The sequence below is a fragment of the Myxine glutinosa genome, chromosome 1 (genome assembly GCF_964187855.1).
Source record: "Myxine glutinosa chromosome 1, kmMyxGlut1.1, whole genome shotgun sequence".
Taxonomy (NCBI): domain Eukaryota; kingdom Metazoa; phylum Chordata; class Myxini; order Myxiniformes; family Myxinidae; genus Myxine; species Myxine glutinosa.
Genome location: NC_136261.1, coordinates 9,910,027 through 9,926,162, shown reverse-complemented (window position 1 = coordinate 9,926,162; position 16,136 = coordinate 9,910,027). Strand labels below are relative to the sequence as shown.

The following is a 16,136-nucleotide window of genomic DNA, read 5'->3' as shown; positions in this document are numbered from 1 at the left end:
TCCCTACGCGTAGCTGTACGTAATTCGACAACCAGCCAAACTCCATTCATGAATGACACGGGAGTCCGGGAATCGCCTCCAATCTCCAAGTGTTTTTAATGAAGCCACACAAGCATGTCGTCGATGAACGAGGAGTAAAAAGGCAATGAATTTGAAGGCGTAACAATGAGGGATTAACTCAGATACAAGTCATGGAAGGCCCAGAGACATCGCTTTCTCCTCAGTCACATGTCCTGTTACATCACTTCCTGTTATATTAACACAAATGGCCAGCTCGGCGCCAACACACAAAGGTGCACAAAATATGTGTACAAGAGGAAGAAGGTCTCCAGCAGAGACCAGCAGAGGTCTCCCCTCAAGATGGAATTCTGTTGTTTCGTATGCAGCCTGTGACTGCTGGTTGCATAATTTTATGAAGTGGGATGTGCCCCTGTTAGCAATAAGTTGGTACTCATTTTTCCAACCTCGGAAGGAGAGAGCTGAGGGGTAGAAACAGTAGTTAATCGACATGTGAGTGGGATGGGTTATGCATGGTTAATGGGGGTGGACATGAAGATTATGGGTTGGGAGGGGGGTGACCTGAGGTTGGGGTGATTGTCATGGGGAGAAGAGTAGTATTGTCATGCAGTTCCACAAATGGGAGAAAAGGCATGTCCCATTTACCAGCCCAGCATGTAAACAAAGACATACAGTGCCTTCAGAAAGTATTCAGACCCCTATACCTTTTCACATTTTGTTGTGTTACAGCCTGAATTTAAATGGATTAACTGAAGATTTTTTTGTGTCACTGATCTACACGTAATAGTCAAAAAGTATTAACCCCTTTGATATGACACTCCAAATTGAACTCCAGTGCATCCAATTTCCTTTGATCATCCTTGAGATGTCTCTACAACTTGATTGGAGTCCACCTGTGGCCAATTAAATTGATTGGACATGATTTCGAAAGAAACACACCTTTCTATACAAGCTCCCACAGTTGACAGTGCATGGCAGAGCAGAAACTCTACCAGGAAGTCGAAGGAACTGTCCGTAGAACTCCGAGATAGAATTCTGAGTAGAAATAGATCTGGGGAGGCGATAAAATTATTTCTAGAGTGTTCAGAGTTCCCAAGATCACAGTGATCTCCATCATTAGGACCTGGAAGGAATGTGGAACTACCCAGACTGTTATCGAGACAAAGTGACACTGGAATGGCTTCAGAACAAGAACGTGAAAGTCCTTGAGTGGCCCAGGAAAAGCGAGACTTGAATCCCATTGAGAATCTGTGGAAAGACTTGAAGATTGCTGTTCACCTATTGGAACGTAAATCTTCGCCGCAGTCTAAGGCCTTTTGCACTCTGCAGCAGGTTCTCCTCAAGGATTTGCTTGTATTTGGCTTCATTAATTGTTCCCTCTATCCTTAGAAGTCTCCCAGTCCCTGCCGTTGAAAAGCATCCCCATAATATGATGCTGCCACCACCATGCTTCACGGTAGGGATGGTGGTAGATGGGTGATGAGCTGTGCTTGTTTTCCACCAGACGTAGCACTTTGCATTCAGGCCAGAGTTCACTTTTTGGCTCATCAGATCACAGAATATTTTGCCTCATGTTCTCATCAATCTTTCACGTGCCTTTTTGCAAACTCCAGGTGTGCTGTCATGTGCTTTTTTTCAGGAGTGGCTTCCATCTGGCCACTCTCCCATAAAGCCATGATTTATGAAATGCTGCAGAGACTGTTGTCCTTTGGCAGGTTCTCCCATCTCAGCCAAGGAACTCTGTAGTTCTGTCAGAATGGTCGTGAGGGTTCTTGGTCACCTCCATGACCAAGGTCCTTCTTGCCCGGTTGCTCAGTTTGTTCGGACAGCCAGCTCTTTGGAACAGTGTGGATAGATCCATATTCTTTCCATTTCCTAATGATGTAGCTGTCTGTGCTCTAGGGAACTTTCAACACTCTAGAACTTGTTTTATACCCTTCCCCAGATCTTTGCCTCCTCACAATTATATCTCGGAGTTCTACGGACAGTTCTTCATGGTAGAGTTTCTGCTCTGACATGCAATGTCTACTGTGCGACCTTATATAGGAAGGTGTGTTTCTTTCTAAATAATGTCCAATCAATTAAATTTGACACAGGTGGACTCCAATCAAGTTGTAGAGACATCTCAAGGATGATAAAAATAAATTGGATGCACCTGAGCTCAATTTGGAGTGTCGTAACAAAGGGGTTGAATACTTATTGACTATTATGTGTCGATCAATGACAAATTAAATCTCAATTTAATCCATTTTAATTTCAGGCTGTATCAAAAAGACATCAAAATGTGAAAAAGTCAAGGGGTGTGAATACTTTCTGAAGGCACTGAATGGAGGTTTTGTGAATTGACACCCGTGCTTTGCTTTCCTTGGAGGTGAGAACACCTTTGGAACATTCAGTTGATAAAAATAACCTTTCATTTGAATTGTCTGCCAATGCTGACAGAGACACTCTTTGGCAAGGCCTAGTATTCCCCAAGGTTTGTTAGGTTGAAGGTGTTATGCCTCTACATTGCTCCAGTTCTTTCAGATCATGTGTTTATTTTTCCTGAGCCCGTCGTAAGCATTCCAACATTCCACGGAACCTGCAATCGGATCGGAATAAGTTTTTGGACTTGTCAATACACAACACCTGTTTCTACATTCAGATGTTCCAGGATATCGCTGTTCCCAGAATCGCCCAATGGAGGATTTATCTGTTGAATGCACGAGGTCGTCGTACGGTGTGGTCCATTGAGTACACAGATGGATTGTGGGCAGCTGCTTTTCCATCAGTGCAAATCTCTAGAAAATGTCCTGAATCCTGTCGAACATCTCAATCACTCCCCAAATTATTTTCTCACAAGGCATAGTTATTTTGTTTTTCCTCTACAAGAGAGAGGCTCGTGAAAGAGTAAGGGTATGAAATGGGGCATAACTAGCAAGGGAATAAATGAGCAGGAAAGGAAGAGAGAGAGAGAGAGAGAGAGAGAGAGGAAGAGAGGAAGTTTAATTTGGAAGTTTAACCAGGAGGGGGTTACTGGAAGAATGTGTATATCCTGGATTAGATGGGGTGGGCCGGACGACTGAGACAGCAGATGGAGAAAAACCGGAGGAGAGGTGATAAACATGAAAAAGACTTCTGTCAAAAGTCTAATGCTTTCCTTAAGGTCGGCTTTGTCTAACAATCCAATGGACCATTCTCTTCTCTCTTGAGACGATTTTCGATGGTCTTACAGACAAATGCTCATGTTTGGTGTTGCTTGTTCTCTTCCACATCGCAAAAACGTTCGACATCTTCCTTTTGTATGCAGAGCCAAGATTCAGGGAGAAGCTAAAGCACAGAATGGACCAGGAAATAACAGAGTGAAAAGAACACTGGGAATGGGAAGAGAAGGGAACACACCATCAGCATAGTAGAGGGACAAAGAGTTGGAGGAATAAAGGGCATGGGGAAGAACGAGAGCAGAGGGAAGTCACATGGTTGATTTAGGGATGGCTATAAGGAATGGTCCTCATCAGATCACCCACTCTTATCACAAATGATTAATATTCCTTATCGGAAATCCGTTACCTTCTTTCCCTAGACATGACACTTTGAAAATGAACATCAAGACTATTGTCTGTATTTTTATACTGCATCTGCTGATAGTATCCATAATTATGCTAATCAGCCACAAAACTGGAAAAGTGTGTCACATGACTATTTACAGGAAAGTATATTTTTGTAAGAAATGTATGCAAGTTGATATTTTTTAAAGAAATCCAAAAATGAATTGAAGACAAGTTGTAGCAATAGTTTGTGAGTCTAAAACTTCACTTAACAAGCCCATTTTTTATCACTGTTCACCAAAGCTCCAAGTACTTTGGCCACAAACCAGCCAGAACTATCGCCAATACCTTTACCAAGACAACTGTCTTCCAATTGTTATGGGGTCCTCCCATATCCCCTGGTCTCGGTAAACCTCCGAACCCCGAGAGGGTCCCCGGCAGAAAGATATGTTATCCTTGGTTGAAATTAACCAAAAATGAAACCACACCAAGGGTTATGAGCAAACAATATATTAAAAGCACACAAAAAGACCCATTCAACAATGGGGGCAATCAACCCTGCAATCCAATCTTAATATGGTACCCTAGCTCAGACTCACGGCACCCCAGGGACTGAAGCAGAGCCCTTCTCAATGTCTCTAGAACAGAACGGTGCTCCCGGCGAAGAGGCGATGGCGATGAGGCGGGTAAGGAGATGTAGGTAAGGCGGGGACCATCACGTGGTCCCAGCCAACCCCAATTGGCGGTGGAAAGCGGGATCCCAAAGATGCTATACAAACGTGCACATACACCGTGCAGTCGCGAACCGCACCGTATTCTTCAAAGGCCGCTGTCACGCACACACATCCTCGGCAAACCACCGGAGGGCGGGATCAGTGGATGCGACTAACCAAGGGTCCGCAAACGACACGCGAGGTCCCCGAAATGGCGGTCGATTCTACCTCGGGCCGCAGCCGCTAGGCGAAGATTCTCCGGAATCTCCCACCTGTACCTGGCTTCGCAGGCTTTTCCACGACACCAGCGATATCAACGATCGCACGAGATTCCTTTCCAGGACTCAAAGTTCACTCTCCATGGACGCTCGAGCATGCTGGATGCGGAGCTGTTACAAAACGCCTCGTTTCACCTCTCCCTCACGCGCTCTTCTTCCTCGCTCCACCTCTTCCGGTGCCCTATCCGATTTCCGGCATCATTTTTGTCATGAGCGCTTTTAAACCTTTTAACCACAATAACCCCTTACTGAGAACCAACAATAATAATAATACCAACAATAATTAGGGCTGAATCCATAACACTTCCCCCCCTCAAGAAAGAAAGTTTGAACAAAGCGAAAACTTTCTTTGTAGGCAAATTCTTGAAACCAACACAAGTAATCAATGTTTCCCCAAAAATAAAGCAACAAAACTTCGAACAGCTTACAGAGATTTCCAAAGTTAATTCACTCTGGACAAAGCATCAGCAACGACCTTGTCCCTGCCCTTGACATGTTCAATTTCCAAGTTACCCCTGCAAAGCCAAACTCCATCTCATCAACCTCTGATTTTTACTTTTAGTTTCTTTTGAATGAAGGTTAAGGGGTTGATCAAAAATCCCAAGTCCAGCAAATCGATAGCACGTTTTCTGGGAGGCCGAGCTGAGGGCCAGGTTCCATGGTGGTTGTGTGGTGAGGCCTGGACATATTCACTACCTGGACACCTTTAGGAACGTGGAGTTCACGGTTAGTCCGTGTTGGAAAGTTCACTACATGGACGCCTTTAGGAACGTGGAGTTCACGGTTAATCCGTGTAGGAAAGTTCACTACATGGACGCCTTTAGGAACGTGGCGTTCACGGTTAATCCGTGTAGGAATCTTGGCGAGGCTGCTCCGCAGCATGCAGTGCTTCAACTCTTTCTAACTTTCGTAATCATCATGGTTGGACCGCTTGTCACTGTAGTCCCGGGAATAGCGGTCTCCTTCTCGGCCCCAACCCTGATAATCCTTCCTTCGGGAGCTGCCGTAACTCTGGGAGCCTCCATAATAATATCGATTGCGGCCACCACCAAAACTACTACTCCGTTGTCCTCCTCTGTAGCCCCCTCGCCGCCTACGGCCTGCCTTCTCTACGGCTATGGTCCGACCCTCCAAATCCTTACCATTCCAATTCTTGCCAATATTGCCTCCATCCCTGATGTGCGTGTGCCGACACTTAGTTTCAGGGTATTTCATCCTCTCTTCAGGGCGCTTCCTACAAGGCTTTTCAGCAAACATCGGGTTACCAGAAATTTGGCCACTGGCCAAATCAATCCCGATAACAAAAGATACTCCTTTTACAGGAAGAGTGGCTTGTAAACCGACGGTGACCGGTCCTGACACCAAATCGGACTCCAAATGGATGACATGAAGTTGAGCACTAACACACTAACACAGCCACCAATCCCCTGTAAATGAACACTATCCCCAGTTGCCGTCTCCTCGGACAATGGCAAGATGCCTTCAAGCATTAAAGATTGATGTGCTCCTGTGTCCCTCAATATCCTAACAGGTCTCCGGTTAGTTGAGGCTCCATCCAGTGACACAACCCCCTCTGAAATAAATGGTTGGTAACCCTTTTGAGGGCGATTTCTCACAATGGCCATTGCACTTGGAGGCGTACTAGTCGAACTCCGCTCCAGATTTTCCTTTCCCAGAGCATAACAGTTGGACATCAAGTGTCCAGGTTTATGGCAAAAAGTGCAAGTAGGCCCGGAGGAGAACCTCGTGGTCTGCCAAGGCATGGGGGCGGCGGTTTGCCTCAAGCCCCCCGGACGATAGGTCTGTCTTGGAACCGCAATCTTCTGATTTCTAGAAGTCGTGGTGTCAGAGTGGTCCTTATTTTCATCTCGAGGCCGCCCCCATGGATTTTCATTCTCCACCCCTGATGTACCATAGCTCCCCTGGCTAGGTCTGGGCGAGAAGTTCGGTTTGTGGAACCCCATCCTGTGTGTTAAGGCATAGTCATCTGCCATGGTTGCTGCCTCATACAGCTTTGGTACTTTCCTTTCCTCCAGATGAACTTTAATGTCCTCATGGACACACTGTTGGAATTCCTCCACCAGGATCAATTGTCGCAATAGTTCGAAGTCTTTTCCAACTCCTTTTGAATCACACCACGTATCAAACATGGTTTCTTTTAATCTGGCAAACTCCACATGGGTCTCACTCTCCCTCCTCCTGGCATTCCGGAATTTTTGCCGGTAAGCTTCCGGGACGAATTCATAGGCTTTGAGAATGTGTTTCTTCAATACCTCATAATCTGCACATTGGTCAATCCGAATAAATATCTTGAGCTTTACCCACCAGAACACTTTGCACTAGTATGGACCAGTACTCCTCAGGCCAGTTTAACAGTCGAGCCACTTTCTCAAAGTGTGGAAAAAACCTGGCTACCTCCTTTTCATTGAAGGGTGGAACAAGCCTCACATGTCTGCCAACATCCCAGGTCTTTTGACTAGGTGTCGAACCAGTCGGCATGGATGGTACCTCTCCCCATTCTTTCATTACATCCAGCTCCTTGAGTCTAATTTCCTGCTGAAGCGCCATTTCACGGTCCTTTAACTTTCTTTCGGCTTTTCTCTCCTCTGTTGTTTTTTTTTACTCTGACCTTTCCTGGAGTTCTCTTTCAACTCTCCTTTCCTCTGCTTTCTTCTCTTCTGACCTTTCCTGGAGTTCTCGTTCCACTCTCCTTTCCTCTGCTTGTTTCTCTTCTCTTCTCTCTTCTGCTTTCCTTTCCTCTGCTTTTAACCTCTCCTGGAGTTCTCTTTCCTGTTCTGCTCTTTCCTTTTCTGCTTTCCTTTCCTCTGCTTTTTCCCTTTCCTGGAGTTCTCTTTCCTGTCCTGCTCTTTCCTTTTCTGCTTTCCTTTCCTCTGCTCTTTCCCTTTCCTGGCTCTGTAATTTTATCTCCAGTTTCCGGAGCTCCACATTTTCTTGTTCTTCTGGTAACCACTCCCAGGCTACCTCTTTACATGTTCCTAATCCCACCATAGATTGTATCACCACTGTCTGCATCTCTGCCTTCTTCATATTAGTTCAGACCTCCAAGCTAAAATGTTTGGCCAATTTCCAGAGGTCCGATTTTACTAACGCTCTGAACTGTGCTTCACTAGGGGTCACTGCAAACTTCTCTGCGTCAAACTCCATGGTGACTATTGTGAAGGATTAAGAGACCTTCACACACCTGTTACCTGTTAACAGCACCTGTTAACCTTCACACAAGAAATGTAAAAAAAGAAAAAAATGTTTTTTTTTTTTTTTTTTTTGGAAAAATTTAGGAATGTTGGAACAAGTTCCCCTATCGGGGTCCTCCCCTATCGGGGTCCTCCCCTATCCCCTGGTCTCGTTAAACCTCCGAACCACGAGAGGGTCCCCGGCAGAAAGATATGTTATCCTTGGTTGAAATTAACCAAAAATGAAACCACACCAAGGGTTATGAACAAACAATATATTAAAAGCACACAAAAAGCACCACACAACAATGGGGGCAATAAACCCTGCAATCCAATCTTAATATGGTCGAATCCGTAACATAATAAGGACGACATCTGTCCAAGTTATTTGGTGTATTTAGTTTCTTGTCGGTATTAATCTCACCTCGATGTGGTACTGAGACGTCTCTGCCATGATAGTGCTCGCATAGGTCTTTCTGTGTTCTGCAAATAATAATAAAAAATTGCATCCATGTGAGATCCTATCCATACATACTGTTATCATTCATTGAAACATTCCTTTTTCAATCATTATATCTTTATTGATTTATACAATGCTCCTGCTGCCACGACCTTATGATGTACCTCACATGTAAATCCACTTAATTTATGAATCCAACATGAATATTCCTGCATTGCCTATATTTATTTTAAACATTTTAAAAAATCTTTACCGGACTGAGCTCGAGGCTTAACTTAACGTAATATATCCTTTTAAATCAGAAAATAAAAAGAAATGGCATTGACAAAATTATTGACACCCGAGACTTAATATTTGGTAGCACAGCCTTTGGACAAAATAACTGCAGTCAAGCGCTTCTTATAGCCATGAATGAGCTTCCCACACCTCTCTACTGGAAGTTTGTCCCACTCTTCCTTTGCAAACTGCTCCAGTTCTCCCAGATTTGAAGGGTGCCTTCTCCCACCTGCTGTTTTCAGATCTCTCCACAGGCGTTTAATGGGATTTAGATCTGGACTCATTGCTGGCCACTTCAGAACAGTCCAGCATTTTGTCTTGAACCATTCCTGGGTGCTTTTTGAAGTGTGTTTGGGGTCATTGTCCTGCTGCAAGACCCATGACCTTCGATGGACACCCAGCTTTCTCACACTGCGTTGAACATTGCGCTCCAAAATGCCTTGGTAATCTCCTGATTCCATGATGCCATGCACACATTCAAGGTACCCAGTGCCAGAGGTAGCACAGCAACTCCAAACTATCACTGTGCCTCCTCCATGTTTGATTGTAGGGAAGGTGTTCTTTTCTTTGAAGGCTTCATTTTGTTTTCTGTAAACATGAAGATGATGTGCTTTAACAAAAAAACTCGAATTTGGTCTTATTTGTCCACAGGACATTCTCCCAAAAGGATTTTGGCTTGCTCAGTTGTGTTTTGGCAAACTCCAGTCGGGATTCTTGAGTCTCTCTCTCAGTAGTGGGGTCCTCCTACATCTCCTACCATAGAACACCCTTTCATTGAGTTGGCGACGGATGGTGCGAGTTGAAACTGTTGTACCTTGTGTCTGAAGGTCAGCTTGAATCTGTTTCGCAGTTGATCGAGGTGCTTTCTCCTCCATTCGAAAAATCCTTCACTGCAATTTTCGATCAAGTTTTCTATTGTGGCCATGTCCAGGGAGGTTGGCTACAGTGCCATGGGCCTTAAACGTCCTGATAACATTGTGTTATCACAATGACGTGGGCACAGGAACATCAAGGCAGTTTCACCAGTGGACACAGGTGTCTGCACCGTGGATATAGGAACATCAATGTCTCTGGAGATGGACTTGTAGCCTTTAGATTGTCCATGCTTGGCTACAATCTTGTGTCTGACCTCCTTAGACAATTCTCTGGAGTTCTTTCTTTTCTCCATGCTCCCGCCTCTCTGCGCCAGCTGTAACGGTCAATCCGCCTCTCAGCATCAGCTGTAACGGCCAACCCGCCTCTCTGCGCCAGCTGTAACAGCCAACCCGCCTCTCTGCGTCAGCTGTAACAGCCAACCCGCCTCTCTGCGTCAGCTGTAACAGCCAACCCGCATCTCTGCGTCATCTCTAATGGCCAAACCGCCTCTCAGCATCAGCTGTAACAGCAAACCCGCCTCTCGGCGTCAGCTGTAACAGCCAACCTGCCTCTCTGCGTCAGCTGTAACAGCCGACCCGCCTCACTGCGTCAGCTGTATCAGCCAACCCGCCTCTCTGCGTTAGCTGTAACAGCCAACCCGCCTCTCTGCGTCAGCTGTAACAGCCAACCCACCTCTCTGCGTCAGCTGTAACGGCCAACCCGCCTCTCTGCGTCAGCTGTAACGGCCAACCCGCATCTCTGCGTCATCTCTAATGGCCAAACCGCCTCTCAGCATCAGCTGTAACAGCCAACCCACATCTCTGCGTCTTCTCTAATGGCCAAACCGCCTCTCAGCATCAGCTGTAACAGCCAACCCGCCTCTCTGCGTCAGCTGTAACGGCCAACCCGCATCTCTGCGTCATCTCTAATGGCCAAACCGCCTCTCTGCATCAGCTGTAACGGCCAACCCACATCTCTGCATCAGCTGTAACGGTCAACCCACATCTCTGCGTCAGCTGTGACGGCCAACCCACCTCTCTGCATCAGCTGTAACGGCCAACCCACATCTCTGCATCAGCTGTAACAGCCAACCCGCCTCTCTGGGTCAGCTGTAACAGCCAACCCGCCTCTCTGGGTCAGGTGTAACGGCCAACCCACCTCTCTGCATCAGCTGTAACGGCCAACCCACATCTCTGCATCAGCTGTAACGGTCAACCCACATCTCTGCGTCAACTGCAACGGCCAACCCGGCTCTCTGCGTCAGCTGTAACGGCCAACTCGCATCTCTGCGTCAGCTGTAACGGCCAACCCGCCTCTCTGTGTTAGCTGTAACGGCCAACCCGCCTCTCTGTGTTAGCTGTAACGACCAACCCGCCTCTCTGCGTCAGCTGTAACGGCCAACCAGCCTCTCTGCCTCAGCTGTAACGGCCAACCAGCCTCTCTTGCTCATCTGTAACGGCCAACCAGCATTTCTGCCTCAGCTGTATCGGCCAACCAGCATCTCTGCCTCAGCTGTAACGGCCAACCAGCATCTCTGCCTCAGCTGTAACGGCCAACCAGCCTCTCCAGCTCATCTGTAACGGCCAACCAGCATTTCTGCCTCAGCTGTATCGGCCAACCAGCATCTCTGCGTCAGCTGTCATGGCCAACCAGCATTTCTGCCTCAGCTCCAACGGCCAACCAGCATCTCTGCGTCAGCTGTAATGGCCAACCAGCATTTCTGCCTCAGCTGTAACGGCCAACCAGCATTTCTGCCTCAGCTGTAACGGCCAACCAGCATTTGTGCCTCAGCTGTAACGGCAAACCTAAATTTCTGCCTCAGTTGTAACGGCCAACCCGCCTCCCTGTGTCAGCTGTAACGGCCAACCCGCCTCTCTGCCTCAGCTGCAATGGCCAACCCACCTATCTGCGTCAGCTGTAACGGCCAACCCGCCTCTCTGCCTCAGCTGCAACGGCCAACCCGCCTCTCTGCGTCAGCTGTAACGGCCAACCCGCATCTCTGCCTCAGCTGTAACGGCCAACCCGCATCTCTGCGTCAGCTGTAACGGCCAACACGCCTCTCTGCGTCAGCTGTAACGGCCAACCCGCCTCTCTGCGTCAGCTGTAACGGCCAACCCGCCTCTCTGCCTCAGCTGTAACGTTCAACCCGCCTCTCTGCGTCAGCTGTAACGGCCAACCCGCATCTCTGCCTCAGCTGTAATGGCCAATCCGCCTCTCTACCTCAGCTGTAACGGCCAACCTGCCTCACTGCGTCCTAATTTATTCACGATAGGGCCTCCCCCACCACAGTTTGCTCTCACCCCCTCCCCCCTTGCCCTCCCCTCCTCCCACCTTGTCCTCTCCACCTCAGTTTGCTCTCGCCTCCTCCCACCTTGCCCTCTCCTCCTCCCACCTTGCCCTCTCCTCCTCCCACCTTGCCCTCTCCTCCTCCCACCTTGCCCTCGCCTCCTGCCACCTTGCCCTCCCCTCCTGCCACCTTGCCCCCCCTCCTCCCATCTTGCCCTCTCCTCCTCCCACCTTGCCCTCCCCTCCTCCCACCTTGCCCTCCCCTCCTCCCATATTGCCCTCTCCACCTCCCACCTTGCCCTTTCCTCCTCCCACCTTGCCCTCTCCTCCTCCCATATTGCCCTAGCCTCGTCCCACCTTGCCCTCTCCTCCACCCACCTTGCCCTCTCCGCCTCCCAACTTGCCCTCTCCTCCTTCCACCTTGCACTCACCTCCTCCCACCTTGCCCTCTCCATCTCCCACCTTGCCCTCTCTTCCTCACACCTTGCCCTCTGCTCCTCCCAACTTACCCTCTCCTCCTCCCACCTTGGCCTCTCCATCTCCCACGTTGCCCTCTCGTCCTCCCACCTTGCCCTCTCATCCTCCCACCTTGCCCTCTCCTCCTCCCAACTTACCCTCGCCTCCTTCCACCTTGTCCTCTCCTCCTCCCACCTTGCCCTCTCCATCTCCCACCTTGCCCTCTCCTCCTCCCACCTTGCCCTCTCCATCTCCGACCTTGCCCTCTCGTCCTCCCACCTTGCCCTCTCGTCCTCCCACCTTGCCCTCTCGTCCTCCCACCTTGCCCTCTCGTCCTCCCACCTTGCCCTCTCGTCCTCCCACCTTGCCCTCTCGTCCTCCCACCTTGCCCTCTCCTCCTCCCAACTTACCCTCTCCTCCTCCCACCTTGCTCTCTCCATCTCCGACCTTGTCCTCTCCATCTACCAACTTGCCCTCTCGTCCTCCCACCTTACCCTCTCCTCCTCCCACCTTGCCCTCTCGTCCTCCCACCTTTCCCTCTCCATCTCCCACCTTGCCCTCTCGTCCTCCCACCTTGCCCTCTCGTCCTCCCACCTTGCCCTCTCCTCCTCCCAACTTACCCTCTCGTCCTCCCACCTTGTCCTCTCCTCCTCCCACCTTGCCCTCTCGTCCTCCCACCTTGCCCTCTCGTCCTCCCACCTTGCCCTCTCGCCCTCCCACCTTGCCCTCTCCTCCTCCCAACTTACCCTCTCCTCCTCCCACCTTTTCCTCTAGGCCTCCCACCTTGCCCTCTCGTCCTCCCACCTTGTCCTCTCCTCCTCCCACCTTGCCCTCTCGTCCTCCCACCTTGCCCTCTCGTCCTCCCACCTTGCCCTCTCGTCCTCCCACCTTGCCCTCTCGCCCTCCCACCTTGCACTCTCCTCCTCCCACCTTGCCCTCTCGTCCTCCCACCTTGCCTTCTCCTCCTCCCACCTTGCCCTCTCCTCCTCCCACCTTGCCCTCTCGTCCTCCCACCTTGCCCTCTCGTCCTCCCACCTTGCCTTCTCCTCCTCCCACCTTGCCCTCTCCTCCTCCCACCTTGCCCTCTCGTCCTCCCACCTTGCCCTCTCGTCCTCCCACCTTGCCCTCTCCTCCTCCCAACTTACCCTCTCGTCCTCCCACCTTGCCCTCTCGTCCTCCCACCTTGCCCTCTCGTCCTCCCACCTTGCCCTCTCGCCCTCCCACCTTGCCCTCTCCTCCTCCCAACTTACCCTCTCCTCCTCCCACCTTTTCCTCTAGGCCTCCCACCTTGCCCTCTCGCCCTCTCACCTTACCCTCTCGTCCTCCCACCTTGCCCTCTCGTCCTCCCACCTTGCCCTCTCCTGCTCCCACCTTGCCCTCTCCTCCTCCCACCTTGCCCTCTCGCCCTCTCACCTTGCCCTCTCCTCCTCCCACCTTGCCCTCTCGTCCTCCCACCTTGCCCTCTCGTCCTCCCCCCTTGCCCTCTCGTCCTCCCACCTTGCCCTCTCGTCCTCCCACCTTGCCCTCTCGTCCTCCCACCTTGCCCTCTCGTCCTCCCACCTTGCCCTCTCGTCCTCCCACCTTGCCCTCTCCTCGTCCCACCTTGCCCTTCAGGTTTTGCTCATATCCGATTCCGACAGGGTTCAACACCAGAACCAAACAGGTGAGAGCCAAGCGAGTTAAGCAACTGAACGAATTCCATGTAAACCTCACTCTTCATCTTTTTCCTTCATTGAAAGGAAATGTGCAAATAAAAAGCTCGGATATATAACAATGATTCTGCCCAAGCATTAAACACAAAAGAAAGCTAGGAAATCCAGGAGAGGAATTGTGGTTTTCGGATCAGATCGCAAACCGAGTAACCGAAGGTGAGCTCCATGGAAGGTACAACCGTATTATGGTGTGGTGTGCAGTTCATGTAAGAGGAGGTGACAGAGGAGGCACATCTTTTCAGAGAATGATTATTGATACCCTTTCCACCCAACTCAATCGAACAACAACGATCTGTGATATTAAACCACCACAAATTGTCATCAAGAGTCCACAACTGGTTGTTTTACCTGCCATTACCTGGAACCACACCGTAACTATGATGATCTATAAAGGACGTGTGTATAGTATCCCGGCTTACCGTACAATTGCCTCGGGTTCAGTTTCGTGACTCCATCCATTTTTTATTGCTCCAAACGCGACGTCGATGTCCGGTCAAAAAGCAGGAGAAAACACTATTGGGATAACCATCCTCGAAGTCCCATCGTTCGAATCCGAGAGAGTCGTTTCAGCTGCCACCTGGAGCGGCTTCACACACCTGTCTGTATATCGAGACCGCCCAGGCCCGCCTCACCGTCTACCTGCCTGTCTGACTGCGTGGAATAGACACGGCCCCGGACACGGAGATCCTCCAGGACGACAACGCAACACGACACCCATGCGGCCCTTGTTTTGTTTCTTTGTGTTACCTTTGTGATCACAAACACTGGGTGTTTGCGATCGACGACTCTAACCCCTGTATGCCTCACCTGTGCACACACACGTCCACGAAGCCACACTATCATCGTGTAGGCCACTGTTAGCACCTTAGGTTAGATGGTCTTACAATCAAGGGAGTGACAAATATCCATTCCACAAAACAAATGCAGCAATGTCAACGATCATCAACTGTTGGTCCATTAAATTAGAGAAAAGAGCTCGTTCTTCCTTGTCAAAGTTATCCAAGCACAGTGGACATCATGAGCCCGTTTATAAAATCTTCCTTGTCAAAGTTATCCGAGCACAGTGGACATCATGAGCCCATTCATAAAATCTTCCTTGCCAAAGTTATCCGAGCACAGTGGACATCATGAGCCCATTTATAAAATCTTCCTTGTCAAAGTTATCCGAGCACAGTGGACATCATGAGCCCATTCATAAAATCTTCCTTGCCAAAGTTATCCGAGCACAGTGGACATCATGAGCCCATTTATAAAATCTTCCTTGCCAAAGTTATCCGAGCACAGTGGACATCATGAGCCCATTTATAAAATCTTCCTTGGCAAAGTTATCCAAGCACAGTGGACATCATGAGCCCATTCATAAAATCTTCCTTGTCAAAGTTATCCGAGCATAGTGAACATCATGAGCCCATTTATAAAATCTTCCATGTCAAAGTTATCCGAGCACAGTGGACATCATGAGTCCATTTATAAAATCTTCCATGTCAAAGTTATCCAAGCACAGTGGACATCATGAGCCCATTCATAAAATCTTCCTTGTCAAAGTTATCCGAGCACAGTGGACATCATGAGCCCATTTATAAAATCTTCCTTGTCAAAGTTATCCAAGCACAGTTGACATCATGAGCCCATATATAAAATCTTCCATGTCAAAGTTATCCGAGCACAGTGGACATCATGAGCCCATTCATAAAATCTTCCTTGTCAAAGTTATCCGAGCACAGTGGACATCATGAGCCCATTTATAAAATCTTCCTTGTCAAAGTTATCCGAGCACAGTGGACATCATGAGCCCATGTATAAAATCTTCCTTGTCAAATTTATCCGAGCACAGAGGGCATCATGAGCCCATGTATAAAATCTTCCTTGTCAAAGTTATCCGAGCACAGTGGACATCATGAGCCCATTTATAAAATCTTCCTTGTCAAAGTTATCTGAGCACAGTGGACATTATGAGCCCATGTATAAAATCTTCCTTGTCAAAGTTATCCAAGCACAGTGGACATCATGAGCCCGTTTATAAAATCTTCCTTGGCAAAGTTATCCGAGCACAGTGGACATCATGAGCCCATTTATAAAATCTTCCTTGTCAAAGTTATCCAAGCACAGTGGACATCATGAGCCGATGTATAAAATCTTCCTTGTCAAAGTTATCCAAGCACAGTGGACATCATGAGCCCATATATAAAATCTTCCTTGTCAAAGTTATCCAAGCACAGTGGACATCATGAGCCGATGTATAAAATCTTCCTTGTCAAAGTTATCCGAGCACAGTGGACATCATGAGCCCATATATAAAATCTTCCTTGTCAAAGTTATCCAAGCACAGTGGACATCATGAGCCGATGTATAAAATCTTCCTTG

General features: G+C 48.8%; 2 protein-coding genes across 2 annotated transcripts in view; both read right to left on the bottom strand.

Annotated features, from left to right (window-relative positions):
* The window catches only part of LOC144890655 (epidermal growth factor receptor kinase substrate 8-like), a 138,968-nt gene extending 124,615 nt beyond the window's left edge, over positions 1-14,353 (bottom strand). The window contains exons 1-2 of the mRNA XM_078771847.1: positions 14,192-14,353; positions 8,152-8,210 (exon numbers count right to left, since the gene is read on the bottom strand). Of these exons, the coding sequence (XP_078627973.1) occupies positions 8,152-8,210; positions 14,192-14,231 (99 nt within the window). The 5' untranslated portion in view covers positions 14,232-14,353. The remainder of the gene's footprint in view (positions 1-8,151; positions 8,211-14,191) is intronic.
* On the bottom strand, positions 11,013-12,500 carry CCDC70 (coiled-coil domain containing 70). The gene is made up of 4 exons (XM_078770881.1): positions 12,340-12,500; positions 12,130-12,297; positions 11,820-11,946; positions 11,013-11,078 (listed from the first exon to the last, which is right to left on the bottom strand). The coding sequence occupies exons 1-4, from the start codon at positions 12,498-12,500 to the stop codon at positions 11,013-11,015; spliced, it is 522 nt and encodes a 173-aa protein (XP_078627007.1).
* Positions 14,354-16,136: the final 1,783 nt, after the last annotated feature.